Source organism: Carya illinoinensis, chromosome 7, assembly GCF_018687715.1.
Source record: "Carya illinoinensis cultivar Pawnee chromosome 7, C.illinoinensisPawnee_v1, whole genome shotgun sequence".
Classification (NCBI taxonomy): domain Eukaryota; kingdom Viridiplantae; phylum Streptophyta; class Magnoliopsida; order Fagales; family Juglandaceae; genus Carya; species Carya illinoinensis.
The window spans coordinates 30,591,579-30,619,446 of NC_056758.1; the positions used below are offsets into that span (position 1 = coordinate 30,591,579).

The 27,868-nt window shown below is 36.4% G+C and overlaps 2 protein-coding genes across 3 annotated transcripts; both read left to right on the forward strand.

Moving 5' to 3' along the window:
• Nucleotides 1-721: 721 nt before the first annotated feature.
• LOC122316060 (probable N-succinyldiaminopimelate aminotransferase DapC) lies at nucleotides 722-10,571 on the forward strand. Its single transcript, XM_043132549.1, has 9 exons — nucleotides 722-943; nucleotides 1,554-1,684; nucleotides 1,786-1,871; nucleotides 1,944-2,038; nucleotides 2,821-2,917; nucleotides 9,291-9,405; nucleotides 9,653-9,807; nucleotides 9,930-10,055; nucleotides 10,230-10,571. Exons 1-9 carry the CDS (start codon nucleotides 762-764, stop codon nucleotides 10,464-10,466), a joined length of 1,224 nt encoding a protein of 407 aa, XP_042988483.1. The 5' UTR covers nucleotides 722-761; the 3' UTR covers nucleotides 10,467-10,571.
• A 1,041-nt stretch (nucleotides 10,572-11,612) lies between these two features.
• Nucleotides 11,613-18,964, forward strand: LOC122316059 (heparan-alpha-glucosaminide N-acetyltransferase-like). 2 transcript variants are annotated; one of them, XM_043132547.1, is made up of 13 exons: nucleotides 11,613-11,870; nucleotides 12,296-12,433; nucleotides 12,893-12,974; nucleotides 13,366-13,442; nucleotides 14,927-15,033; nucleotides 15,623-15,743; nucleotides 17,027-17,143; nucleotides 17,255-17,346; nucleotides 17,606-17,672; nucleotides 17,805-17,883; nucleotides 17,976-18,067; nucleotides 18,241-18,384; nucleotides 18,764-18,964. In XM_043132547.1, exons 1-13 carry the CDS (start codon nucleotides 11,676-11,678, stop codon nucleotides 18,902-18,904), a joined length of 1,452 nt encoding a protein of 483 aa, XP_042988481.1. In that variant the 5' UTR covers nucleotides 11,613-11,675; the 3' UTR covers nucleotides 18,905-18,964. The 2 variants fall into 2 exon arrangements, with proteins under 2 accessions (XP_042988481.1, XP_042988482.1); XM_043132548.1 differs by lacking the exon at nucleotides 18,764-18,964 and having other exon boundaries at nucleotides 17,976-18,038; nucleotides 18,241-18,375.
• Nucleotides 18,965-27,868: the final 8,904 nt, after the last annotated feature.

Consider the following 27,868-nt stretch of genomic DNA (forward strand, 5'->3'; position numbering starts at 1 on the left):
ATTGAGATTTTAGTGTGGTAGAGATAAATATATGAAGTTAACTTAATATTAAATATTTAATACTATTTGATAAATTCATCGGAACAATTATAAATTAAGTAAAATCTATTTCATGTATATATTTTTCTCAATTTAGAACATAAAATTCGGTTAATATTTATAGGAATCGAATAATCTGGATTCCATTCCACCGTTAATCGACCTTATGAGAACTAACTATATTTACTGCCGGGCCTACAGTTAGTATAAATTTAATTTTTAATATATTTAAATATTTTTAAAAAATAAAAAATACATCAATAAATTAAAAGTCACTTATTTAATTATTAAATAAAAAATTATAAAAATTTAAATATATAAACGGTCAAAATAAAGACAAACTTAAATGACATTCTAACATTTTTCATTATATTATTATTAAATGATTTGCCTTTCTTTAAAAATTTCCTCCATTTTAAGAAGGGAATAATTTCATTCATATCTCTACTGATGAATTACATATTTATTTTTTAAATAATGATAAATATTTTATTTTATTAATATAATTTATTTTTTTAATATAAAATAATTTTTTAAATACATAAAAAATATATAAAAATAACTAAATGTAGATGAGAATATGCTAGAGTCATATATCGTTGACATGAAATAATTTTATTTAAAAAATAATTTAACAGAATTGATGTGTTAATCCTCCGTGGTGCGTATATAAGACAAGACATGAGTCGGCGTTCGTGAACTCAACAAGTAGAAACAGAGCAATGGAGGAGAAACTATCAACTGTGGCGAAGAGTTTTACTTCATCACCCATTCAAGAACTCTCACATCTTGCTCAACGATGCAGCGCCATCAACCTCGCAGAAGGCTTCCCAGATTTCCCTGCACCTGCTCATATAAAAACCGCAGCCGTTTCGGCCATTAATTCCGATTTCAACCAGTACAGGTTGGTGTCCAACGCTGCAACGTCTTCATTATCAACTACCATTAGTTTCTTCAGGAAATTAAGATAATTTTGTTGATACCTCATTTGGGCTTGACATTTAATTCGCATTACCTTGTTTCTCCTGAATTTAATAAGCCGTGCACATTTTTTTGTCATTCACTACAATTGTACCCACCTTACTAAATTTCTAAGTGGTGGTGACAGTATAGAATTTATAGAAATTTTTATAGGATTTTTGAATTTTCGAATGCCGTACGAAGCTGAAAATCAATATGGGATGCCTACTCCCAAATCCAAGGGAACGTATTAGCTCTGCTTATGTTATTAATTACTTTGTTAGGCAAATCTAAGGCAATGTTTGGTTAGTCAGAATTTTTTTAAAAAATTTTCCTTTTAATATTCTCTGCATTTTTTTCTTTTTAAAAAAAATCAAAGTTCTCAAATATTCTCTGCATTTCTTAGAACCAAACATGGCCTTATTTGTTTTTAGAGCATAGAAGGGTTTCAATAATGACAGTAGGCATATGGCTACCAGCACATAAATTACACTTGTTTCTCTTGGTGTTTTGGTATCTTTTGAAATTAATGGAGATTAATGTGGCAACGTAAGGCACGTGCAAGGACTATGTGACCACTTGGCAATAATGGCAAAGAAAATGCATGGTTTAGATGTGAACCCTCTTACTGATATAGCCATTTGCTGTGGCCAAACAGAGGCATTTGCAGCAGCAGTGTTTGCAAGTAAGCTCTTTTTGTCTCTCATTAATTCATACTAATATTTTAATTGCATTTTTAGCTTTTCGTACTCGAGAGTAATTCTGTTTTCTGCTATATATGGACAGTAATTGATCGAGGTGATGAAGTTGTCCTTTTTGACCCTTCATATGAGACATACGAAGGATGTATTACCATGGCTGGAGGAATCCCAGTATGCTTCTTATTGTCGATAATTTCCAGTTCTCAATCAGTAGTTATTTATTGGGGGAAATTGAAATGGCAGGTATTTGTGGCACTTGACCCTCCTCATTGGACCTTAGATCCAAACAAACTCCTGCAGTCTGTCACTAGGAGAACAAAGGCTATAGTATTGAACAGGTTAGTGAATTCCGTTGAGGGAAAAAGAAAATTGAGTTTTGGTAACAAAACGTGCTTGCTCTGGGAAGCCATTTTCCAAAAGTCAGATTATGTTTGTAATCAATGGAAATGCTTATTAAAAAAAATTATAATCAATGGAAATATAGATTAAGTTAGAAATTTAGAATGCATCCTTTTGTTTTATAAATTAAAAAAGAAGAAGAAAAAACTAATATGATGATTTGTTTTTAGGTTAGTCTCTTGGCCATTATTTTTCCATGGGTGTATCCGTTAGACTCACCTAATATCTTCCACCTATGATTTCTGTAGGACAAGCGTTTGAGTTGTTTGAGTGGACACGTATCTGTTAGACTCACCTAATATCTTTCCACCTAGGATTGCTGTAGGAAAAGTGTTTGAGTGGACAACTCCAAACAATTTGGCCCATTTGACACAAGATCTGGAAATTTTTTTGACAAGTACAAGGTCTGCAAATTTTATTTGTTATTACTATATTCTCTCTGTTGATGAGGAAATTAACACTGCAGAGTTGGGTCATGACATGTATATTCTTTCAAAGAAAAATTGTTGTGAAATATTGATGATTTCAAACTACAAAGGAAATGGTCTAAAAGCAATAGAGTTTTTTTTCATAAAAGAAATGTGTCAAGTCGTTCCCTCATCAATCTTTGCAATCTATCCTCATAATCAAAAATGATATTTTGATTATTTATCACAGTATAACCAAAGTACTGGTTTTTCTAGATTATGACATAGATATGTACTAATGCAAAGTTTCACAGTCCTCAGAATCCAACTGGAAAAGTTTTCAGCAAAGATGAACTTGAAACTATTGCTGGAGTATGCCGCACATGGAATTGCCTAGCGATAACAGATGAAGTATGACAATCTTTTGCCTATCAGACTTAACAATGATTGGATAGGTAGATAATTATCACGTGGCATTACATATACTCTCATGGTCTTTTAATGTATAAAATACAGTTCAATTTTTCTAAGCTAATTGTCTCATTTTATAGTTGATTACTGGACTTTTTTGGGGGAGGAGGGGTGAAGAATGTGTCATGCTGTTTCTAACCTTAGTAACAAGATGTAAGGAACAGAATATTCTAAGAGCAGAGACTCCTTACCATAGAACTGGATCGCGCCATAACTTTTGATTTTGTGTTGACTGTTACATTTGGATTGGTGTGATGTGATTGTGGCTGAAAACTGCTGGGATTTATCCCCAATTCTCTTCCCTGCACCATTTGGTTGTGGGTGTGATGTTAAATAGTTGTAAAAGACTTGGCTGTATTTTCCCTAAAGTTATTTGGTTTTTTCTTGGATTGGCAGCTCAGGGTCCAATAGAAACAATAATGAGGTACTATTGCTGAATATTTTAAATTTTTTAACTTAATAGCAAGATGTTTTTCCAGTCATATGAAAGATAGCAGTGAGAGGAAGCAGAACATGAGTAGCTATTAAATGGGAACTTAGAAATGTTAAGATATCACCTCTCATGATGGTGTTGGGAGCTGTTCTGACACAGAGACGATTCTAAATAAAGGAGGGACGAAATTTAACGTGGTTCGGCAATTGCCTACGTCCACAGCTGCTGTAATTTCACTATGAAAGTAATTTTTACAGAAAAAATTCTCTCTGCTCACCCACTCTCTTCCTCTCTTCTTTCTCTTCCACACTCTGTCTGCACACACGCAGCACACACTCTCTGTTTTCTTTCTACACTTCTCTGCTGCACCCTTAAGCTCTCCTATTTATAGGAGAGCAGATCACTACATTGCAGCAATTTGCTGCATGATGCTTGGGGAGGTGCCTAACAATACAAAAGAGCAAACGGTGCAACGGTGCATTCGGTGTCTTTCGGTGCACTGTTCACTGTTTTTGTCTCCACCTGCAACAATCTCCTACTTGGAGACAAATGAGTCTACATATCTTCATAGCAACTATCACAGCAACTTCAAGTCATGCCTTTAAGTACGAAGTCCAACTGAAGCTATACACAGCTTCAGTTTGTCAGCAGTAACTACTTTTGTGAACATGTCTGCTGGGTTCTCTGTTCCTCGAATCTTCTCAAGTATTAGCTGTCCACTATCGAGAAGAGATCGGATAAAATGGTATCGCAACTGTATGTGTTTTGTTCTGGAATGAAAGGCTGGATTCTTTGCAAGAAAAATAGCACTCTGACTATCACTATGCAGAATGCCTTTTTCATTCTTCTTTCCCAATTCCTCCAAGAATGACTGCAACCAAACCATTTTCTTCCCTACTTCAGTTATAGCAACGTATTCCACTTCTGTAGTTGAGAGAGCAACAATCTTCTGTAACTTAGAAGCCCACGATACAGCTGTATCACCCAGCGTATACACAAATCCAGTAGTACTTTTTCTGCTGTCAACGTCACCTGCTAAATCAGCATCTACATATCCCTGTAGTTTTAAACCTGCTTTTGTAAAGCATAGTGACGTATCTGAAGAGCCTTGTAGATATCTTAAAATCCACTTGACTGCTTCCCAATGCTGCTTTCCTGGATTACTCATGTACCTGCTCACAGCTCCCACTGCTTGTGCAATATCTGGCCTTGTACAGACCATGGCGTACATAAGACTACCAATAGCAGATGCATAGGGTATTCTGTTCATGTATTCTTGCTCTTCCTTCGTCTTTGGCGACTGATCCTTAGTTAGTCGAAAGTGACTAGCTAAGGGTGTGCTCACTGGTTTCGCCTTGTCCATGTTAAACCTTCTAAGCACCTTCTTTACATACTCCTCCTGCAAGAGCTTGAGAGTATTATTAGACCTGTCTCTAATAATTCTCATACCAAGGATTTGTTTTGCAGCACCCAAATCCTTCATCTCAAACCGCTTTGACAACTGCTTATTCAGTTCATTGATTTCCTCGATGCTTGACCCTGCAACGAGCATATCATCCACATACAACAGTAGGATAATATAAGAGTTGTCAAAGTTCTTCATATAGCAACAATGGTCAGCCTGCAGTCTTGTAAATCCATTACTGCACATGAAGTTGTCAAACTTCCGGTACTATTGTCGTGGAGCTTGTTTTAGGCCATACAAGCTCTTCTTTAGTTTGCAAACTAGATTCTCTTTTCCCTTCACTGAGAATCCTTGTGGCTGGTGCATATAGATGTCTTCCTCCAAATCACCATGAAGGAATGCAGTTTTCACATCTAACTGCTCAAGATGTAAATTCTCTGCAGCCACAATTGCCAATACTAGCCTGATCGTTGTCAATTTTACAACTAGAGAGAAAATGTTTGTGTAGTCGACACCTTCCTTTTGTTGAAACCCCTTCACGACCATTCTGGCATTGTAGTGCTTGCTACCATTGTGCTCTTCCTTAATTCTGTACACCCATTTATTGTGCAAAGCCTTCTTGTCTTTTGGAAGCTTAGTTAGCTCCCATGTCTGATTTGACATCAGTGACTCCATCTCATCTTGCATGGCTTTCTCCCACTTGATCGAATTTTCAATTCGTAGAGTTTCATCATAACTTTCCGGTTCACCACTATCTGTTAGCAAGATGTAGTATAGAGATGGTGAGAACCGCTGTGGTGGCCTAATTGTTCTTGAAGATCTTCGAATAACAGTGAGTGGTGTACGTTGTTCGATCTGTGTATCATCATTTTCTTGATCCTCGTTCTGATCAGTGTTGACTCGAGTAACATCAAAGTCAACAACCTCAGGTTTCTTTGGTTGTTCCTCAGATTCAGCTTGTGACTTAGCTTTGTACAGAATCTGCTCATTAAATATCACATTTCTACTTCTGATGATTTTGCGATTTTTATCATCCCAAAATCGATAGCCAAATTCTTCATCACCATAACCGATGAAAAAATATTTTCTAGATTTGGCTTCTAACTTGTTACGATCAGTAGAATCTATGTGAACATATGATAAACAGCCAAAAACTTTCAAATGGGAAAGATTTACCTTCTTTCCGCTCCAGACTTCCTCTGGTAGATCGAACTTTAAGGGAACTGAAGGTTCCCGATTAATCAAATAGGCTGCAGTGTTAATTGCATCAGCCCAAAAACATTCAGGCAATCCTGAATTCAGCCTCATGCTTCTGGCACGTTCATTGAGAGTTCTGTTCATGCGTTCAGCTACGCCATTTTGCTGCGGTGTCCCGGGAATAGTCTTCTGAAATCTAATCCCATTTGCAGCACAGAATTCTTTGAACCCTCCGTCGATGTACTCTCCTCCATTGTCTGACCTCAGACATTTTAACTTCAAGCCTGTTTCATTTTCAACCATGGCTCTCCACTTCTTGAAAGTATCAAATGTGTCAGATTTATTTTTCAAAAAATAAACCCATACTTTCCTGCTTGAGTTATCAATAAAGGAAATATAGTACCGCGATCCTCCAAGAGAAGCGACTGGGGATGGCCCCCATAAATCTGTGTGCACCAACTCCAACTTTGTAGATTTTGGAGTTCTATCATTTTTCAGGAAACTAACATTTTTCTGTTTCCCAAAAATGCAACCTTCACACATGTCGAAATCAGTTGATTCCAACTTTGGTAACTTCCCCTTGGATAATAGTACTTTCATTCCTTTTTCACTCATGTGACCAAGCCTTTGATGCCATAGATTGACATTTGCATCAGCAATTGCAATAGTATCTCTAATGCTTGAAGTCATGTATAGAGTACCTGTTTTTGTGCCTCGAGCTACTACCATAGCTCCTTTTGTTATCTTCCACGTGCCACCGGTAAATAGTACCGAATGCCCATCAGCATCAAGTTGTCCTACAGAAATCAGGTTCCTCATGAGCTTGGGAACATGTCGCACCTTCTGTAGCAACCATGCACTTCCATTGGGCAGATTGATTGGTACATCTCCCATGCCTTCGATTTCCAACGCTTCACCATCTGCTAAGTACACCTTCCCGAAATCACCAGTGACATAATTCTGCATGATTTCTCGATGTGCTGTAGTGTGGAACGAGGCTTCTGAATCTAACACCCAAGATTCAATTTGGTTGTCGACTGAAAGGAGTAAGGCATCTTGGAGATCTTCTGTTGTGGCATTAACAGAGTCATGCCCATTCTTCTTCTTAGCTTCCTTACAATTATTTTTGAAGTGGCCAATCTTGCCACAATTCCAGCACTGTACTTGTTTTCCGGACCTTGATTTACTTCTACCTCTTCGGGACTTCGATCTGCCCCGATTTGAACTTCTACTAGCTCCTCTACCTCTCGTCTCGAGGTTTAAGGTAGAACTGGAAGTTGATGCTTCTCCTGTATCTCTTCTGCGAACTTCCTCGCTAAGAATATGGTCCCAGATATCTTGATACTTCATCTTTGTTTTGCCATGAGAATTGCTAACAGCTGTTCTCATGGCCTCCCAGCTCTTTGGCAATTGAGCTAGAGCAATCAGTGCACGTACTTCATCACCAAATTCAATCCCCACTGAAGCTAATTGATTGATGATGGTGTTGAACTCATTCAGATGCTGAATAACTGGAGTTCCTTCTGCCATTCTCAAGTAGAATAGCTTGTACATCAAATGCACTTTATTATTGGCTGATGGCTGCTCGTACATGTCCGATAGAGCTTTCATCAAATCCGCCGTGGTCTTCTCCTTTCCCACATTGTGTGCAACTGATCTTGACAGTGTTAGTCGAATGATTCCCAACACTTGTCTATCAAGGAAACCCCAATCTTCATTGCTCATGTCATCTGGCTTTCTTCCTAGGAGTGGAAGATGTAGTTTCTTCCCATAGAGATAATCCTCTATCTGCATTCTCCAGTAGGCAAAGTCTGTACCGTCAAATTTCTCGATACCAACACCTTTAGCTTCTTCTCCAGCCATAACTTTACAAATGAGTTCAAATTCAAACAAACAAAGATCACCGTTGCGTCCGAAACACTCGAATTAACTGGAAACGAGTCCGGAATGATCCAAATAGTTTGTCAGCACTATTTGATCGTCGCGATGGAACTCCAACTGGCGTGATCTAGCCCAAAATGATCTGCAACACGTGGATGGTTCAGATCCAATGTACTGATGCCGAATCTCAAAATTTCGACCGTATGGATGAGTCCGGAATGATCCAAATAGTTGGAAAGCACTATTTGATCGTCGAAATCGGACTCCGAATGGCTTAGATCTAGCCAAAAACAGATCTGAAAAATGGACGGTTCTGATCTGTCTGGCGCGTGAGATACACGCGCTGCACAGTGCGCTTGGGCAACGCGTGGGCGCGTGTAATACACGCGCTAAAGTACTGTGGCGCGTGGGGGAGAGTGAGGCGCGTGTGACACACGCGCCGAACCTCTCTAGGGCGCGTGACGGCGCGTGGGCGCATGTCCTTCACGCGTCTTCAACTTCTGGAGCGCGTGACGGCGTGTGGGCGCGTGTGGTGCACGCGTCTTCAACCTCCGGAGCGCGTGGGGGAGCGTGGGTTGCAGCAGATGCACGCGCCGATCTTCTAGGGGCGCGTGTAGGCTCGTCCGACCTCCGTTTTCGATTCCGTTTGTGGCAACGGATTCGTCTCGACGTGAGGAACACCGTGGAGTTGTCAAAAAATGATTTTGAACAACTTGAATTTTCGGACAGCTCGAACCAGTGCTCTGATACCAGTTGTTGGGAGCTGTTCTGACACAGAGACGATCCTAAATAAAGGAGGGACGAAATTTAACCTGGTTCGGCAATTGCCTACGTCCACAGCTGCTGTAATTTCACTATGAAAGTAATTTTTACAGAAAAAATTCTCTCTGCTCACCCACTCTCTTCCTCTCTTCTTTCTCTTCCACACTCTGTCTGCACACACGCAGCACACACTCTCTGTTTTCTTTCTACACTTCTCTGCTGCACCCTTAAGCTCTCCTATTTATAGGAGAGCAGATCACTATATTGCAGCAATTTGCTGCATGATGCTTGGGGAGGTGCCTAACAATACAAAAGAGCAAACGGTGCAACGGTGCATTCGGTGTCTTTCGGTGCACTGTTCACTGTTTTTGTCTCCACCTGCAACAGATGGCTTGTCATTGTTGCCTGTCTATGCCAATGTCACACTCAACCAGCCATAATAGTTAATTTGAACTGTAATTTTTCCCTTTTGGGTTAGTTTCTTTTTTTCCAGCAAATTAAAATCTCCATTCATTATTCGCTTTAAATATGTACTAGCATGCTTTTTGGCAGAAATTTCTGAAAAACAGGAAAGATGATGCACTCTATCTAATATCTAAAAAGAATACCTTATTTCTGTTTTGATGACTTTGCAGGTATATGAACACATAACATTTGAAAATGAGAAGCACATATCCCTTGCCTCATTTTCAGGAATGCAAGAGCGGACTATTATTACATCTTCCTTGTCTAAAACTTTTAGCGTCACAGGTTAAAGCTGGCATCCCAAAAGCTTGTAATATAGATTTCCTTGGGCTGGAAAATGCAATCTAAATCTTCTTCATTCTTTTTGTTTTGTTTTTTTTTTTTTTGGTTTTTTTTTTGTTATATTTTTACTCATTGTTCTTGGCTGCTCTTATAGTTGCCAAATGTTCCATTTCTGCTTGGTGCTGAGTTGTTGCACTAGCTGGTTGCTCTTCAGAATCACTTTGTTCCACTGTTGGTATGTTGCTTTCAGGTTGGAGGGTTGGATGGGCAATTGCTCCAGCTTTCATTGCCTCTGCAATCAGAAACATTCATGTTAAAATCACAGATTCTGCTCCAGCACCTTTTCAGGAAGCTGCCTTGACTGCTTTGAGAAGCCCATCCGAATACTTTGAATCATTGAGAAGAGTAGGAGAAGCATTTTTTTTTTTTTTTTTTACTCTAGTATTGTGAAGTTCACAGCCTTTGCTCATTTATACCATGTAACTGAAATGTGACATTGTTTCTGATAATATCTCTGCTGTGCTCAGGATTATGAATCCAAAAGAGATTACATTGTCAAGTTGCTTGCTGGGATTGGCTTTAAGATTGAGTTTAAGCCTCAGGGTTCAATCTTTTTGTTTGCAGAGATTCCTGAAAGTTGCCTGCTCTCGGATGTGAGTTCTTTTTCACTTTGGTTGTGTAATCATCTTCAAAAATTACAACATTGGCTTACTTTCCTTCTTTTTGTTTGCTCAAGGTTCCATTTAGCCCATTATAAGCAGTAAATTAAGTTTCCTTACTTTATTTATTCTTCCCAATTGAATAAGCGACGAATTTATTCCTTTCAGGTAGAATATGTTAAAGAACTGATAAAGCAGGCAGGGGTGGTGGCCGTTCCAGGTCGTGGATTTTTTCATACAAATTTATCCATGAAGAAAATTTCTCAGGAAGATTTTAGCTACCAGGAGAGATACATCAGATTTGCTTTCTGTAAGAGTGACACTACTTTAGCTGCTGCTGCGCAAAAACTTGGTAAGCTTTCAGATGCTACAGGGCGTCTCAAACTACATCATTCTGATACATAGGATGCTTTTGGTGATTTTGATTGAGGCAATATAAACTTGGATAAATTTTAACATCTTGTACTGGATATTGGTTTTCGGCAAAAGCATCACCTATTTGTTTTTCAATAACCTTTAAAAGGTAAAAACCAGAAAGGTTTGCTCACCCTCATAATGAAATGCAAAATAGTACGCAATAGCATCCTTATTCAGAGAGGGTGCTAATCATAAGCCAGACAATCTACTTGAACATCTGGTATCCATATTGATGGATGCCGCAGTTGAAGTGAAGCCAGTAGAGTAATTGTACAGACTCCAGAGCATGCTGTTCTTGTCATGCCAGCAGACCGTTCAGCAGACAAAGCCACAAGGTGCTGAACAAGTCCTGCAAGGCGGGTCGGCTGTGTCATTGTAGCAGGAACAAAGATTATGGAAACCAACAATTCTTGTCCGGCTGCCACCATGACTTCTGGGTTCGGTTTGGCCACTGAAAATTTTGAGATGAGAATTTTGAGTTTAAAATATTATATTTTAATATTATTATTATATTGAGATTTAAAAAAGTTAAATTAAAATTTAAAAAAATTAAATTATTTATTATATTTTGTATGAAAATTTAAAAAAATTATAATAATGAGATGAGAATTCTAACTTGCCAAACCAAACCTTAATATTTGAAGTTATAACTGTCCTCCATTTAAATTCTACTCTACAAGTTACAACCATAAGCAATGCACCAATGCCTACGACAGCTCATATTGAGGTCCGTGACCGAAGAATGTAACCGATCTGAATCTTGCTAATACTATATCCTCCACTTGAATATTAGTATTTTAATTCTGAAAAATAATACACATGTAATTATTTTCATAATTTTTTGCACTTCTTTATTCTAAATGAGAGGTATTTTTATAAAATAATTTATAAAAATAACGAGAATCTCAATTTAAAATATGATTGTATAAACGAATTGTAAAAATGACTGTAATATATGATTGTTACTCTACATAAATTATAAATACATGGAAGGAAAACTATACGTTACGAGAAAAGGGAAAAATAAACGATATTATTTAATAATTATTTATATAAAGTGAATAGATAACAAAATAATAATAATAATAATAATAATAATAATAATAATAATAATAATAATAAAGAAATACTACACTCACGTGCGAGCATCATTACTGGTAAACAATACTCACGAGTTACGACTTCAGAGCTCTGTCGATGGAGCCTGGGAGACTCGGAGAAAATAGGTACGCGCTTATAGACATGGCAGACGAACAACGCGAACCTCTTCTCCACGAAGACGTCATCATCCCGTGCTCGTCGTCCGACGGCCCAGATGCATCTACTCCCAGTCCCGCCAATTCCAATCAACGGCTCGCCTCTCTCGACGTCTTCCGTGGCCTCACCGTCGCGGTAAGTACACGCAGTACTTCTTACTATTTCTGTCAATTTGATATGATTTCGTTCGGATGGAATATTTTTTGAGTTTCTAAGTTCTCTGAAAAATACGCTGCGCGTTTACAGATAGCTTAATTATATAAAATTGATAGATTCAGGTTACTTCAAAAATAGTAAGTGAACTAGTTGGCTAAGGAATATGTCTGATTTCGAATTGGGTTTTTAGCATAAAGTGACCTCGATACTAAGAATTATTTTAGTAGTAAATAGTTTAAATTTTACTTGTAAAACTCATTGTAGTATGATGAATCACGGGAAATTTAATACAGCGGCAGTAAATGTAGCGGTCCAGTTTGTATAATAAGAACTCAAACTGCAAAGTTGTCCTGGAAATATAGAGCATGTTAATACTATTTTTTTTTTTTTAATGTTTAATGCAGTTAATGATTTTAGTTGACGATGCTGGAGGAGCATTCCCTTCCATAAATCACTCTCCATGGTTTGGTGTGACGCTTGCGGATTTCGTGATGCCATTTTTCCTCTTTGGTGTTGGAGTCTCAATCGGTCTAGCATTCAAGGTATAAGAGGATTCCGTATGGTCATGGTTACTTCGACCTGATGATATTTTTCCCCCGCATGGTCTATGTTTTATTTAACTTTTTGAACCTATCATCGCCCTTTGACTACAGGTGTTTTAGTTTGCACGTGTGTTAATCTACCTGATGATATTTTTCCCCCGCATGGTCTATGTTTTATTCAACTTTTTGAACCTATCATCCCCCTTTGACTACAGGTGTTTTAGTTTGCACGTGTGTTAATTTTCATAATTATTTTCTTATATTCTTTTGGGGAAGAGTTGTGTACTTGAAACTATTACTGTTTTGACTATCGATATGCACAATTAACACAAGCTGGCAAGATGTAGCTTAAAAGACAACTTCTGCACTCTAAATTCTTATATCTGACGTCAAGAACCAAATGTTTTGAAAAGATGTGTAATTTGTCTCTCATCATTATCTATGGCGGTACCCTTGCAGAACATTTCTAGCAAAACAACTGCTATGAAGAAAGTCATGCTAAGAACAATTAAACTCTTTCTCTTGGGGCTGTTTTTGCAAGGTACGTTCCTTTCCTACCTTTTGAGGTCTCCAGCTAGGCCTAGATTTAAAATGTTGGAATGTCAACTTAACCCAGAAGCTTAAGCATATGACTTTTGCTCAAGTTATTATATAAGCTACTATGTATGCTGATTAGTACTTGATGTAAGACTAAACCATTCACGATCACATTTGTATACTCTGGCACTAAGTAGGTACTGTGAGATTAGACTCGACAAAACTCATAATCTCAGTCTATTTCAATGGTATAATTAAGAAGCTGTGAACCCAAATTCTCAATGACCTAATGTAATAGATTACTGAAGGACTACCAGGTTATATGTACTTTTACTTACCCAAACATACGATGAATAAAGATTTATTCTCTATTTCTTGATGGAATATTCTCCTAGGTGGGTATTTCCATGGTCGTAACCATTTAACATTTGGAGTTGATGTGGACAAGATACGTTGGCTGGGTGTTTTACAGGTAACATTCTTCAGTTATCAGGTATATTAGTTTAATTGTTCTCTGCATGGTTGATTCATTAATAAGGGTTCAAACATCTACCAAGCATTGTTTCCTTGTAGCTCATCTGCTTTGGTCTTATTGTTTTTGTGTTGCGCCACTTGATACTTAGCAGTTGGGATAAATAATACTTTGTGAAACTCTGTTCTGCCCTTGACAGATTACTGACACCTGCTGTCTTCTGAATGCCTCCACAGTGCTGATCTAGATTTGGGCATGGTTTGTTCTGGCATGTTTGCAAGCCAAATGTGAAAAATGAAAAAGTTGAGATTTAAAGTCTTGGGAAAGGTTTTACTCGACTGGTCTCTCCATTATTACGGGGACTTATAACATTGCCTCAGTGTTACGAGTGCTTCCAGGCACACTATTACCTGCATAGCTTTCTGCAAACATGTGATAAATCATATAGTTGATCTTGTATTCTGCATTATTTTCCATAAATCATAAATCGCTTCCTAGATCCAGAGCTTTGAATTTGTTTTTTCAATGACCATAACCAAGGTTCCACAGTTTGAGTCAGGTGCTGTGCTAGGTGTTATCCACGATATGCCAATCTTAGCAAAGTGTTTATATATATATATATAAATCTTTATGTCACATTTCTAACTTACATTAATCAGAAGCAAGGCGAGGATGCCAACTGAAAGCACCGATCCACCTTTTGATACTACAATTTTCAAAAGAACCTTGCTACTGTTCCCAGTACAGCTCCTCCTCCTTGATACTATGTTGCAATGCTTCTTGTACAATATTAACTACGAGACATATAGGTTTTACAAAAATAGCTGGAAAACTTGCTGTTGTTGATCATATAGTCCAGACTTCTTAATATATGGGGTTGATAATGTTGGTCTGTAACAAGAGAGCACTTAAATAGGTGCAACTGTATGCTGGGAAATTCTAAGTTGCGCGTCGAATTATTTGCTATGTGGTGTCTTCCTTCAAGAGTTGGTAATATGGCTCCTTATTACATGTACATTTCGTACGGCATGCTACAAGTCAATTAGTTAATGAGAGGCCATTAAACTGGTATGCAGTTGATCATGTACAGTTATTCAGGAATTTTGACCATTGTAATGTTTGTCTGTTCCCGGAGCAGAAGCTTGATGTACTTATGTATTATCTCTCACACTAAATTGAGTATAATGTCATGTTTACACGATTAATCCAGAAGAAGTAGTTATACTCAATATCTCAATTGTTCTTTTAGAGCTGATAAATTCATGACTGATGAAAGTCTGGTTACGCTGGTCTAGTTTTACAGGTTTTCTTAGCCTATTCTAGTTAGCTTGTATTTAGGTGTTTTCTCTTGTATACTTCCTGTGTACTTGGGTTATGCCTATTTACTTGTCAATAAAATCTCTTATTACAAAAAAAAAAAACCTTTACAAGTTAGACTTTTTAAGCTAACACGCATATTGAAAATGTGATAATCTTATTTGCAGAGGATATCAATTGGATATCTGTTGGCTTCAATGTCGGAGATCTGGCTAGTTAACAGGATCACGGTTGAGTCACCAGCGGCTTTTGTGAGGAAATACTACATTCAGTGGTTAGTTCAAATAGAACACATAATTTCACCGATAGTCATGTTTTTTCATGTGCAAGGCACTGTCGAGATTTATTGAACTGACTCTACAAACACTTTAAGAGGGTGCTTATTTACTGACTTCTAATATACCGATAGGTTTGGACTAAAGAATTGTAGATGGAAACAGGAGGGTTAAACTTAGGAGAGTTTTTAAAATTGTGACAAGGGCAGTGCTATGGAGGTGCCCAGGATGGGTGGATACCTGAAGAAAAGTCTTAGGGAACATGTGTTGAAGTGGAAAAGCAATTCAAAACTTAAACAGGACTGCAATTGAGGTGGTAGTCGTCAACTGGTACTACTGAACAACATGAGAACACAAGTCATGGGGTTTGAGGAGATGAAAGTTCAATACCAAACGGATCCATATTTTTATGATGAAACACAATAAATGATCTAACAGGAAATGACCTACATACTCTCATGTCAAAAAGATATTTTTAATTTGGTTATATATGTTTTAGGCTTCTTCAGTGACAAGATTTTCACAAAATAATATGTTTCTTGTCTTGCATTTGATATTTCAAGTGCTAGTTTTTGGTTAACCATGCAGGATATTTGCTGTCTTGCTATGCTCAATTTACATGTGCTTGCTATATGGCCTCTATGTACCAAACTGGGAATTTGAAGCTTCGAGCATGAATTATTCTGCTTATGCATCTGGTTCTCAAATTGTGAGTTGAACCATACAATTTTTTGAAGTTCTCATTGGCAATCTTGATTGGTTGTTAGCATTAATTATTGGATGCATTTTTCTATGGATAAAACATTTCTTTATAGGCTTCCATCCACTTTTATGTATTTGCATGAGCCTTTTGGCTTACATGTTGATACTCTTTCACACAAGTGAGTCTTTTTTTTTTTTTTTTCAATTTATTTATAATCTTAATAAGCTGTGAGTTTGAGATGTTCATTTGAACCCCTCCCCCGCTCCCTGCCTCTTCCTTCCTGCTTTATGTGTTGGACATTTTATCATTGCTGTTATATTTTCTTCTTTTATTTTTGACATTGGGAGAGGGGGACGATTCAGCTTTTGTTCACATCTTGTCTCTTGCTTCTCATTCCTAAAACATAACAACGAATCCAATCGAAATGCTATGATTACGTGTAACGCCCCAATAGAAAGCCCAAACCACATGGCCTATACTCCAAAAGGATTAGTCAATGATATAATTGGAGCCCTATTGGAACCTTATAAAGAGCAAGAACTTCTCATTCCCAAGCAATGTGGGATCCCATATACCACCTACCTTCAATCTTATCATATGAGAGTATCACAATTATTTATAACGCCCCAATAGAAGGCCCAAAATACATGGCCTATACTCCAAAAGGACTAGTCAATGATACAATTGGAGCCCCATTGGAACCTTATAAAGACCAAAAACTTCTCTTTCCCAAGCAATGTGGGATCCCATACACCACCTACCTTCAATCTTATCATATGGGAGTATCACACTACGCTAATTGTCATTGCTATCAGATGAACTATTATATCCTCCAAGATTCATTTGCTCTTGTTTTCCTTTTGGCTGGAAATTTTATTCTCCAATTTGCAATAAGAGAGTGTGATATCAAGTAGAAATGCCACAGAAGAGCCGGCAGCTTTGACTGTGCTGTTGAATCTGAAGGTGATACTTCAGCAGTTCTTCAGGCCTTATTCATCAAATGCTATGTTTTTTCTTAGCAGGAATGAGATCTATGCTGTGAGGACATGTAACTGGTGATATAATGGAATGATAACATAATAAATGGAAACCATATTTTTACAGAATAGGTAAAGGAAATACATATGCTATCTTATGGAGACAATGTTCTCTACCATGCTTCCCACATGTTTGCAGATAAGCTGATGGTTAATTTTTTCTGTGTTTCTTCTCTTCCTTTACATTGAATGGAACTTTTTGTTTTGGTTATTCTTGAGTAGAACTAATTTGAAAAATACATTGCTCAATAGGTTCATTGTGAGGTGAGGGGCAGTCTTGAGCCTTCTTGTAATGCAGTTGGCTTGATTGATCGAATTCTTATTGGTGAACGTCATCTTTATCAACGTCCTGTGTATAGAAGAACGAAGGTTATTAGATTAGTTCATTAGTGATAACTGCTTCCTTGAACTCCCTATCAGTACTTTCTAGTCTTTGATCATGCAATGAATCTTAAATCTTAATCTATGTTGTCCTCTCAGGAATGCAGTGTTAATTCTCCTGACTATGGACCTCTGCCTCCAAATTCACCTGGCTGGTGCCTTGCACCGTTTGATCCAGAGGGCATCTTAAGGTTGGATGACTGCTTTTCTTCTCTCTGTTTCCCTTGTCCTTTTTATTGCTACTGTTCACTAGTGCAATATTGTCATTGATATGCATAGGAGAAAGCACTTAGATGCATAGTTTATATCTAAATGCTCATTAACAACTTTCTCTGTTCCAATTTTCTGAGCACGGAATGCACTGAAGACATAATAGGGTCATTGATTATCATCCCCATTGATAGGTTCTCGTACCAAGTTGCTCATTTGTTTTGTTGTACAAATTTTCAGTTCATTAATGGCAGCTATCACATGTTTTGTGGGATTGCAGTTTGGGCACATACTTTTACATTTTAAGGTACAATGATTGTTGTTGCTTCTTGACATGTATGCATATGTAAAATAAGACACTTTTTATTCACATTTTTCTCAGCATAAGGTGGTACTTTGATGGCTTTTATTTAACAATATAGTGATCTTTTTGCTGCAGTGCCACATGCAGAGGGTATTTTTGTGGACTATGTTATCGCTTCCTCTACTAATTGCAGGATATGTTTTGGAGTTTCTAGGTATATTGTTGTTACAACGATCTGTTTCACATCTTTTAGCTTTTTAGGAATTTATTTCTTTTCCTCCAACTAATGGCTGTAAGGTATATCAGGTGTTCCTTTCTGTAAACCACTCTATACGTTGAGCTATATGTGCATCACAGCAGGCGCATCAGGCTTGTTCCTAACCAGTATCTTTTACATAGTGAGTTTGTGCTTATGGATAGTATTTCCTGCTTAATAACCTAGTATGCCCATGAATCATGATATAAAATTGGCCCAAGTTTATTTTACTATGACATCCCAGAAAACAAAAATGTTTGCATGTTTAATTGAACCATATCTCCCTCTCTGAGAATTAAACTCTTTCAAATACAGGTTGATGTCAAACTTTACAGAAAGCCTACAATGTTACTAGAATGGATGGGGATGAATGCTCTCATTGTATACGCTGTGGCTGCTTGTGACCTTTTTCCGGCTGCTCTGCAAGGTTTCTATTGGCGCTCACCTAAAAACAACCTGGTAAATTTTGTAAGACAAACATTTACCTGTGCCAGTAAGTTTAGACAAGGCCTAAGTATTTATTGAACCGGAAAAAGAATCCCCCCACCACACCCCACTCCACTCCACCGTCTGTCATCGTGTTACATTAACGTAAACATTTTTATTTTTTTATTTTTAATTTTTTATGTTCTTACTTGTGAAGTTGGTTTGTATGACCTGCTAGATGTGTAAATGTGGACAAACAATATTACTGAAGTTTCTTCATTAGCAGTGAAGTGTCATTTAGTAAATCTTAGTAGATAAATGGGGGCCTTGTGCAAACATAATTGATTTATAGGTTGATTTGGCACATTATCTGGTTGATAGACTAATAGTTTGAACTGAATGTGGCATTTAGGTGGATGGCACGGAATTGTTAATGCAGGCCATGCTTCATTCCAGAAAGTGGGGTACCTTGGCGTTTGTACTACTGGAAATTTTATTTTGGGGCCTCGTTGCAGGTTTCCTCCACATGAAAGGCGTATATGTAAAACTGTAAAGGAATAGCGTATATATATTGTAACCCCCTGTGAATGACAATTTTTTCCATTCTACATCAGCGTTTCGAATTTTTCTAGCATCGTCTTGTTTCGGCTTTGGTGTCAGTCGACTGACCACAAGCTGAAGTTCCTAACTATTTATTAAACACTCAGCAATTGTAGCAGATATAGGTGGCTGCCACTCTTTCCGGGAGTGTCACGAAGGAAGAGTCCGTTCAAACATTCCACACACACAATGTGTATAAGGGTAATGATTATGCAATCTGTGAAATTGCTTTGTTAAAAAGAAGAAATGAAAAAGTATGAAAAGAAAAATATTCTATTTTTAGCAAGATTCATTCTTTTTTATTATTAATTTTTTTTTTAAATTTTTATAAAGGATTTGTGCAAGGTTTGTACATTTTAGATTTGTACTTAAGATTACTTAAGTGTGTAAAGATATTTGAAATTATTAGTACTTCCGAATTATGGATCAAATGGTAGGTTATCCTATCATTAAAGGTTGACGTTTAAATTACTTAAATAAATATTAATTTGTAATGATACAATCTCTTAATAAGATAAGAGTGTCAGAATCTATATTTCAGCACAAGCACAAAAATAATTCTATAATTAACGTAATTGAATGTAGTATATTGGATTGTAAAACTATTTTTATTATAAAGTAGATTTAATATATCAAATAAAATTATGTCAATATGTGAGTTTATATTTATGAATTTTTTTTTGTTTTTTTTTTTTTTTGTGGCAGTTGCACTTTATTTCGAGTCAATAATAATTAAAAGAGTAAAAATTTTATGTGCAGTCATTTTTACATACTCTTTTTGCAGTTCAGTGATATGATTGATTATGTATTAAAAAAAATTAATCTAATCAATCATATCAGTAGAGTGCGTAGAGAGTCTGTAAAAATGATTATATGTAGCATAAAGAGATAGCTTCATGATGAGAAGAACTGTTTGGATAAGAAAGGGACATGAATGAAAGAAAAACTAAGGAGAGAACAACATAGGATACATATAGTAATGTTAGATACAAGTTTTAAATAGATAAGTTTCATATAAACATTTTATAAAAAAATAAGTCTCACTAATAAAGAATAATTTTTTACACTTTTTTAAAGTAAAGTCTACTTTTTTTTTTAATAAAAACTTTGTACGGAGTTTGTCACTTGTATAAATCATTCCTCCTCACAGTTATCAAAAGGAGCCGAAGATAAACATCAGGTTGTGTTTTCTTCCGACAAATTACAACCCTTTATAGCTGGACCGAGAGCAACTTTATTGACCTGTTTCCTGTGTAGATGTGCTCCATGGAACAGATTTACCGATACATTTACAAGAAGACTGAGCAAGACTGAAATCCATGCGAGTGTTAAAAAACCACAACCCCTCTTAAGGCCGAATACCCCCAAAGAAAGACAATTTTTTTACTCAAATATTTTTTACAATGTGGAGAAAGAAAGGCACGATATGTAGACTCCATATATTTAGATATTGTCAAAGGGTAATGTAGATCCTAGTATTGACGCAAGAAATTGTAGGAAATTATGATCCGAAAATCACCTACTCCTCTCTGTGACTCTATGTTTGAAAGTTCTCTGTTTACACGGTGCGTATGTGGGGAGCTCCTCCCCTTCAACATTACCAGTGCTACTGTGGATCAACACCGCATTTTTTTGGGTCTGCGTGGTTCTCTCCCTGTGAGTTTCTTGATGTTGTTGGGACAGCTTGGAAGGGTCATGACAATGCCCTCCAGAAAAGAAAGGTAGAAAAAAGAAGAGGGAGGTGCATTCTTCCCTATCCTTGGGGGAATCCACTTTGTGTCTAAAAAGGTTACTGTGACAGAGATAAGACTGAATATTGTTCCAATATTTATGTCGTTTTAACAGAGGAAAATAGCAAAGAAAAGTTCGGGACAGCAGCTTTCGGTATCCATTGTGGGAAGCACAAATTTTAGTTAGTCCAAAAGTTAAGAGATCGTTCATATTGAGACTCATTTAGTCCTTATCTCATACCAGTTTCTAGTATGTTTACCATGATAACTTTGTCAAAAAGACGAAGATTTTGGTAATTTCACTAATGGGTGTGATAGAGATGAAGAAAAAGATTTTAAACTCTTAAGTGGCAAGGGAAAAATCAGGGGTTAGGCTCTAATATATTTGAAGGGTAAAAGTCATAATTGTGTACATCAATTTAGCTGGAAAGAGGGGGGTGCATTCTTGCCTATCTTACATCAATTTGGCTGCGTTTGGATGTTGAGTTGAACTCTTTATGAATAGTATTGAATTGAGTAAGTAGAGTGAATTATATGAACTCTTTATGAATATTATTGAATTGAGTAAGTGGAGTAAATTATGTGAGACCCATCTAAAATAAGTTTAAATGTATTTGAATGTTAAGATGAGTTTAGCATTATTTATGAGAAATTGAAAAAAGGTTATAAGTTCCATGTATAAAGATGTGTTGAGTTGAAAAAAGTTGTGAGTCTCATGTGTAATGAGTTTTGGAGTTTAGACAAGTTTAGTAATTTGAGAATTGAGTATTTGGATATTAGACTCAGTTTAAAATTAGACTGAACTGAATTGATCTCAGTTGAGTCTTGCAACCAAACGGGGCATAAATCATATCATTTTGTATATCGGTTTTCAAACTGCCAGATATGATCATCGGCCATAAAAGAGCTACTTTAGGAACTCCAATCAATAGAGAATATTGGCTACTAGTGATTGGAAATCCCCACTGTTTCTGATAAAATGATAATCCCTCCCTGATAAAGGAATCGAATCTTCATGTTTAACCTCTGCTTACACAATATTAAGGGTCGTTATTCTTGCCTTCGCAAAAAGGACAAGTGGTAATAATCTAAATATCGACTAAAATAAATCAAAGGTGTCCATAACAGAACAAATCAATGGATTTTCTACTTTGGTATATTTGATTTCTTCCTATCAAAGACACATATAACTTCTAAGTTGGTGAAAAAGCTAATGAGTCGTCTCTTTCGGCTGTATACAACTTTAAGTACTGAAGGTTCCCTTGGTCTGATTTAAATTTCAGTCTCAAACTCAGAACATTCATACCCACCCAATCAATTTTCTTTTCAAGACTATATAAAGCTAGCCACATGCCATGTCTACATTGCTTCTTGCATTGCCTTCTCCCTCCCTCCCAAAGGCTCCTTCCAATCATTAGGTTGAAAGTAAGACAGAAATAATGGCTACAGAGAAGGAAAATGCTGAGATTTCAAATACCAAGAGTAGCAGCATCGGAGACAGTTCAACTGAACAATCAGCAAACAGAAAACGACCAGCAACAATATTCTACTTTGGAAAAGCACTTGCACACAGAGCACTTCATGGTCCGAGCAGCCGCCGCACCAGCAGCAGAAATGTTAGAACCACTGATATTAGGACATTACCAAGTAGGCTAAGCAAAGTATCATTGGCAGATGACCAGAGTACAGTAGGAAAGTAGAACTATGCTTTCTGTTTGAGGTGTACTGGATTGAATGTACTGGTTGTTCAGAATTAGATGTATAATAGTCACTTCCTTATGTTCAATGCAATCTTGTGTGAAATTGACTTTTATTCTGGGACTTTGTCTTTATTGCTACAATATCTACAAACTAACACAGCATATAGTCTTCAACTCTTACATTCTGTTCTGCACGAACTTGGTCTCTTTGTTACAATGCACACGTTGACAGTTCTCTTCTTACATATGGAAAACAACAAAATCCTCTTTATCTATTTACAGTGCTTTATAAATGGCACTCGTTCCAAACACTCCCAAATCCCTAAAGAGACTTGGAGGTTTGGGGGTAGAGATGAGAATTTTGAGTTTAAGATGAAAGTTTAAAAGATTATTTTTTAGTATTATAATTGTTTTGGGATTTGAAAAAATTGAATTGTTTATTATATTTTATGTGAAAATCTAAGAAAGTTATAATGATGAGATGAGAATTTTGAATTTGAGTTGAGAATTCTCAAGCCCCAAACCTTTAGCATTGGAAAGTGAAACATAAGCCCACCAGCTCATTTTACAAATGCAGAAAATGGAATCAACAAGGCTGATCATTTATTGAGTTGAGAAAAAGATTGAAAAAATCAAGTACACAATGAGTAGAGTTGTCTAAGCTCTAGAGACTTAAAAATTCAAGAATTATTGATCTCAATAATCAACTAGAATGGCAAAGGAACTCCACGAATTACAGTTGATCAAATCTTCAACACAAGGCAAAGATGGACCATTCAAAACTACTCTTTCCAGATAAAATGGATGTCCCCAACCTGCTCCACAAAGTTACCAGGAAGAGATTGAGCACTCGAAACTGTTGCAGATGACATCAGTATCTATCAACTCATGAGATAGGAGTGTTATCATCAATCCAGCAGAAAATGAACGTGTTAAAGTATCGAATGGCCCAAATCATACTTCCTTAAGCCGCACATTTTGGCTAGTCAATATTGTTTCTGGGGCCTTTCCATTCATAAAATCCATGAACGTTCGTCATGCACAAATAGACGGAAAAGATAGTTCTTTAGTCATGTTAGGGATCTCAGGGGGTCACGTTCCTTGCAAAAGTTATTTTTATTTCTGCTTTTATACATGGTTGTTTACCCTATGCATCTTTACCTCGGTTTTTGTAACAGTAACAGACACAATAATGTTCTCTCAAGAAAATGATGAAATTGTACACCAAAAGGCAAAAGAGGAGAAGTTTTATTTTTCCACTTTGATTCTTAATTTTCCAAGGCTACATTAAAAAGAATTTATCCAAGTAACATACATGCAGCATGTCAAAATATGATATTCATGAATTTCCACTTTCTAGTTAGATTTCAAGAGATGCAGTTTCTATTCAATACAAAATTGTTACGATTTTCTATTCAATCGAGTTTGATTTGATATTATTTCTAACATGATTTATATGTTGTGCCTCCGGCCTGTCTGAAAATCACACAAAACAATTTTAAAGTGGTTCAGCAAATTGCTTACGTCCACTGGAGCCTCTTTTATAGAATTTATACGAGATTTACAAAACACTCTAAAAATTCTATTTCTCTCTCTCACGTTTCTCTTTCTCTCTTCACCCACTGTATTTATCATCAGAGTTCTCTCCTATTTATAGGAGAAGAGCAGCCCACCTGTTGCAGCTTCTTCTGACTTGGGAGAGGGTGGGTGGCCCAACTATGGTAGGTGGTGGTGGGTGAGCATGAGTTGGTGGCTGCAAACCCAAACTCATTTCACACTCACACTTACACTTGGTTGATTTCAACACTATATACTAGTTCCCAAACCCCAACTTGCTTTTGCTCCCTCCCTAGCTTCATTCTGTCAATGTCAGAATCTGATCTCTAAACAGTTCCAAAACAGATTACGATTTTCTTAACGATAAGGTTCATTCACATACCAATGTTATTTATTATCTTTCCTACATTTATGAGGCTGTGATGTGCAGAGATAAAACGCACAAGCTGATAATGAGTTTGGTTTTATAACTTATTGGACCACAAAAGCTACGCAGTAAAAACTTGGAAGTACGTGGCCCACAAAGATATGGGGTTTTAACTTTTCAGGTTTTCTTATGATCCAGACAATAGTCATGCACAAGAGAGAGAGAGAACAAAACCTCCCCAAGGCCAATGGGGCTGGAATATGTGCGTAGATCGAGAGTGTTAGGCTAAAATGTATGCATTGAGCTGGACATCTGGCGTGGGTTCAAAAGATCCAATTTTTGCACCTCATACTTGCTAACTATGAAATCCCTTCGTTGAAACTGGACCTCTCTCAGCTTCGACATCAAATTGTTGGACCCAGATGATATTTTGATGCCTCTCTGCCAGACTCTGTGTCTGGTTTTCATAATAAACTAGATAAAATCTCACCCACATGATATCTTGATGACCCGAGAATGTACATTGTTATTCCTAAATTATGTCATCTTCAGTGAAAAATTATTACATACTTCTGCTAGCTATGTATGATCGTGACACTTTCATCTTAATATAAACTGTCATGTTATTAAATTATTTTTTAAGCACTAATTTTTAATAACATGATATCTTGAAATAGAATAGGAATACCATATATATGTTCTTCAGAACTATTTAATAATTACTGATCATTTTCATCTGTGCTGTTTTATCCACCTTTCTCTTCCTTTGGCTTGGAACTCATCTCCTTCCTCCATTTTCTTTCCTCTCCATATCCATCATTTTTAACAGCTTGTTGCAGGTAATCTGCGTTGTTCAACTCTAGTATTAGATCGCCACCCTTGATCCACCAAAACTTATCACGAATCCGGCAAAAAGTCTTGCATATGCAACCCAAGTGCCACCATCAGCACTTGAAATGTTATTTCAACAAGGTTTCTCGCCTCTATCTATTTTATTTACATTAATATGCTCGATCAACAACTTTATTTACATGCTGATCATATCCCTTTTGTTTGAGACAATTTGAAGTGAGATTCATTGTCGCGCGCCCGCAAATCACCATCACTTCAATGACTCTTATTTATCATACTCCATGACCACCGATATCATTTTTTTTTCCGTCTCCTCAACATGACATGAATATCCGCGCCACACACAACCTTAGAAGCGTGTAATTTCACGTGCAACGAGTATTGATTCTTTGGCTGTCTCTTTATCTCTAGTAAGAACCATATTCAACACGTTCTCCCAAATCCAAAGTTATGGAGATGGAGACTCCCTCAACCATATATATATATTGGCTCAAAGCAATTGCTAGTCACTGATCTACTGTGGCCACTCATGTATCATGCCACGGTGGTTATTCATGTAGAGATTTTTAAAAAAATCTCTAACTGGATTCCCAACACAAACTAATCTCAAGATGGTTCCTCTATTGGCCATTATTTATATATGGCATTAATCTATTTATTGGCTAAGAAAATATAGGATCGAGACCACTTTGTCAGTCCTATTTTTCTTTTTTATATGTCTTTTTAATATTATTATGCCTATTCAGCCCTTCAGTCTCCTAATCAATTCCCACCTTGTATACCTTAGATTAATTAATGTTCATATAATAAAAACCTAATTGTCGATAAAAAAAAACAACCAGAGTTTGCTTTTCAAACCATAACCGATCAGATCGGAAGACATCATACATATATATATGTTGTCTTTAAATTAATGTTGCAGCTGCTAGGTTCATAAAAATTCTCATGTGCTGTTTTTATGTTGGAATACGTAAATATATGAGCATGAAAGACCAAATCTCAGTACTCTTAGGTAGTGATTATCACTGGTTTAATATATAATATATATATACAAAGCCCGAACTAACAACTTTTTAACATATTATATGATCAATGCAGGCATCTTTATCGGTACACGTACCAATTTCGTTTGATTATACAATTTACATGAACGAGATGTTTTGTTAAAAATTAAATAAAATATTATTATAATATATTTTTTTAATATTATTTTTATTTTAAATTCAAAAAAATTAAATTATTTATTACATTTTGTGTAAAAATTTAAAAAAATTATAATAATTATATAAAATAAGATAAAATAATTTCATTTTATGTAACCAAACCAAAACCTTACCACCTTCTTAGATAATTGTCAATGCTATATAACTAGGGTAGTGCTACTCTCACCATTGAAAGCTCTCGCTGGGGGCTTTCGATTATATAAATTAAATTATATTTTTTATATGTATTTTTTAAATATATATTTAAAAAAATTTATAATATCATTAAAAAATATATCTTTAATCACAAAGTTTAAAAAAAAAAAATCCCACGCTTAGATTGACATTATTCATACAATTAATTAAGTAGTCAAAATATCATCGTGATTGTGAAAAGTCACAACTCACAATAAGGAAAACGTTAAGGCCACTGCTGGCTTCTATTTTTTTTTCCTCTTAATGATTAATTTTTTTTTAATATTATTATAATTTTTTTATATTTTTTTAAAATATTAAAAAATATTAAAAATATTTAAAAATAATAATTTTTTTTTTTTTTTACTTAACGGGAGCCACCATCTTTGCCTGTAGCACCATCCCTCACAATAAATACTTTTCCTCCTTCAGATTATACAAAGGCTTCATTGGAAGACCCCCAGTACCATTTGTCTTCGACCGCCCAACTGTACTTCTGAATGATGGCACGCAGTTACGAGTTACGAACAGGCATATGCTCCCTTGAGAATACTAAAAACATCATCATTCAGAAAGCGAAGGCACGAGGCTCTAGCTAGCAAGCTAGATTAATCTATATATATAGTAGTGTACGGTGTACAAGTACCAATGTCATGACATGAATTAATGTGGGGTGATCAGTACTGGGTCATTGCTGGAAATAATTTACAAGTTACTCAGAACAAAAACAAACAAAAAACCTGAAAAATTATAAGAACGACGACCAATGAGATCAGATTGCATATTGTACTCTAGATAACAATGTCGTGAGTTTGATATCTTGGTTTATAATATTCCTGCAATCTCTTCTATCCTTAACACAGGTGGCATGCATGGATAGGCGTCATCTGACGACATCTCTTGATCACAAAATCTGAAAATCTCAAAAGTATTGATCACGATCATATATATTTAATCGCAAAGAGCGTTGAGCTAGTGACAAGATGTGCGCGCGCACCAACTTGATCAACAAGCTAATAGTAGTGTTTGTATATATAGTTGACCTGCGTACAACGGATCATGAGCAGAAATCCATAGCCATTCAAAATGGTGTTAATTATGCTGCGTCATTTATATGTGTTAACATCAGAGGCATAAGTCCCTTCCTGATAAGGACAGGGTAGCAAGGGAATCTTCGAGGATTCTACAATTTGAAGATGTTGTGTACCATTGGTAATCATAATTTTACAGAAAGTATCTGCTAGTCACAGCGGCAATAATGTCATCTTTTCTCATCTCAATAAACGTTTCATGAGAACTAATCACGCGCGTTTC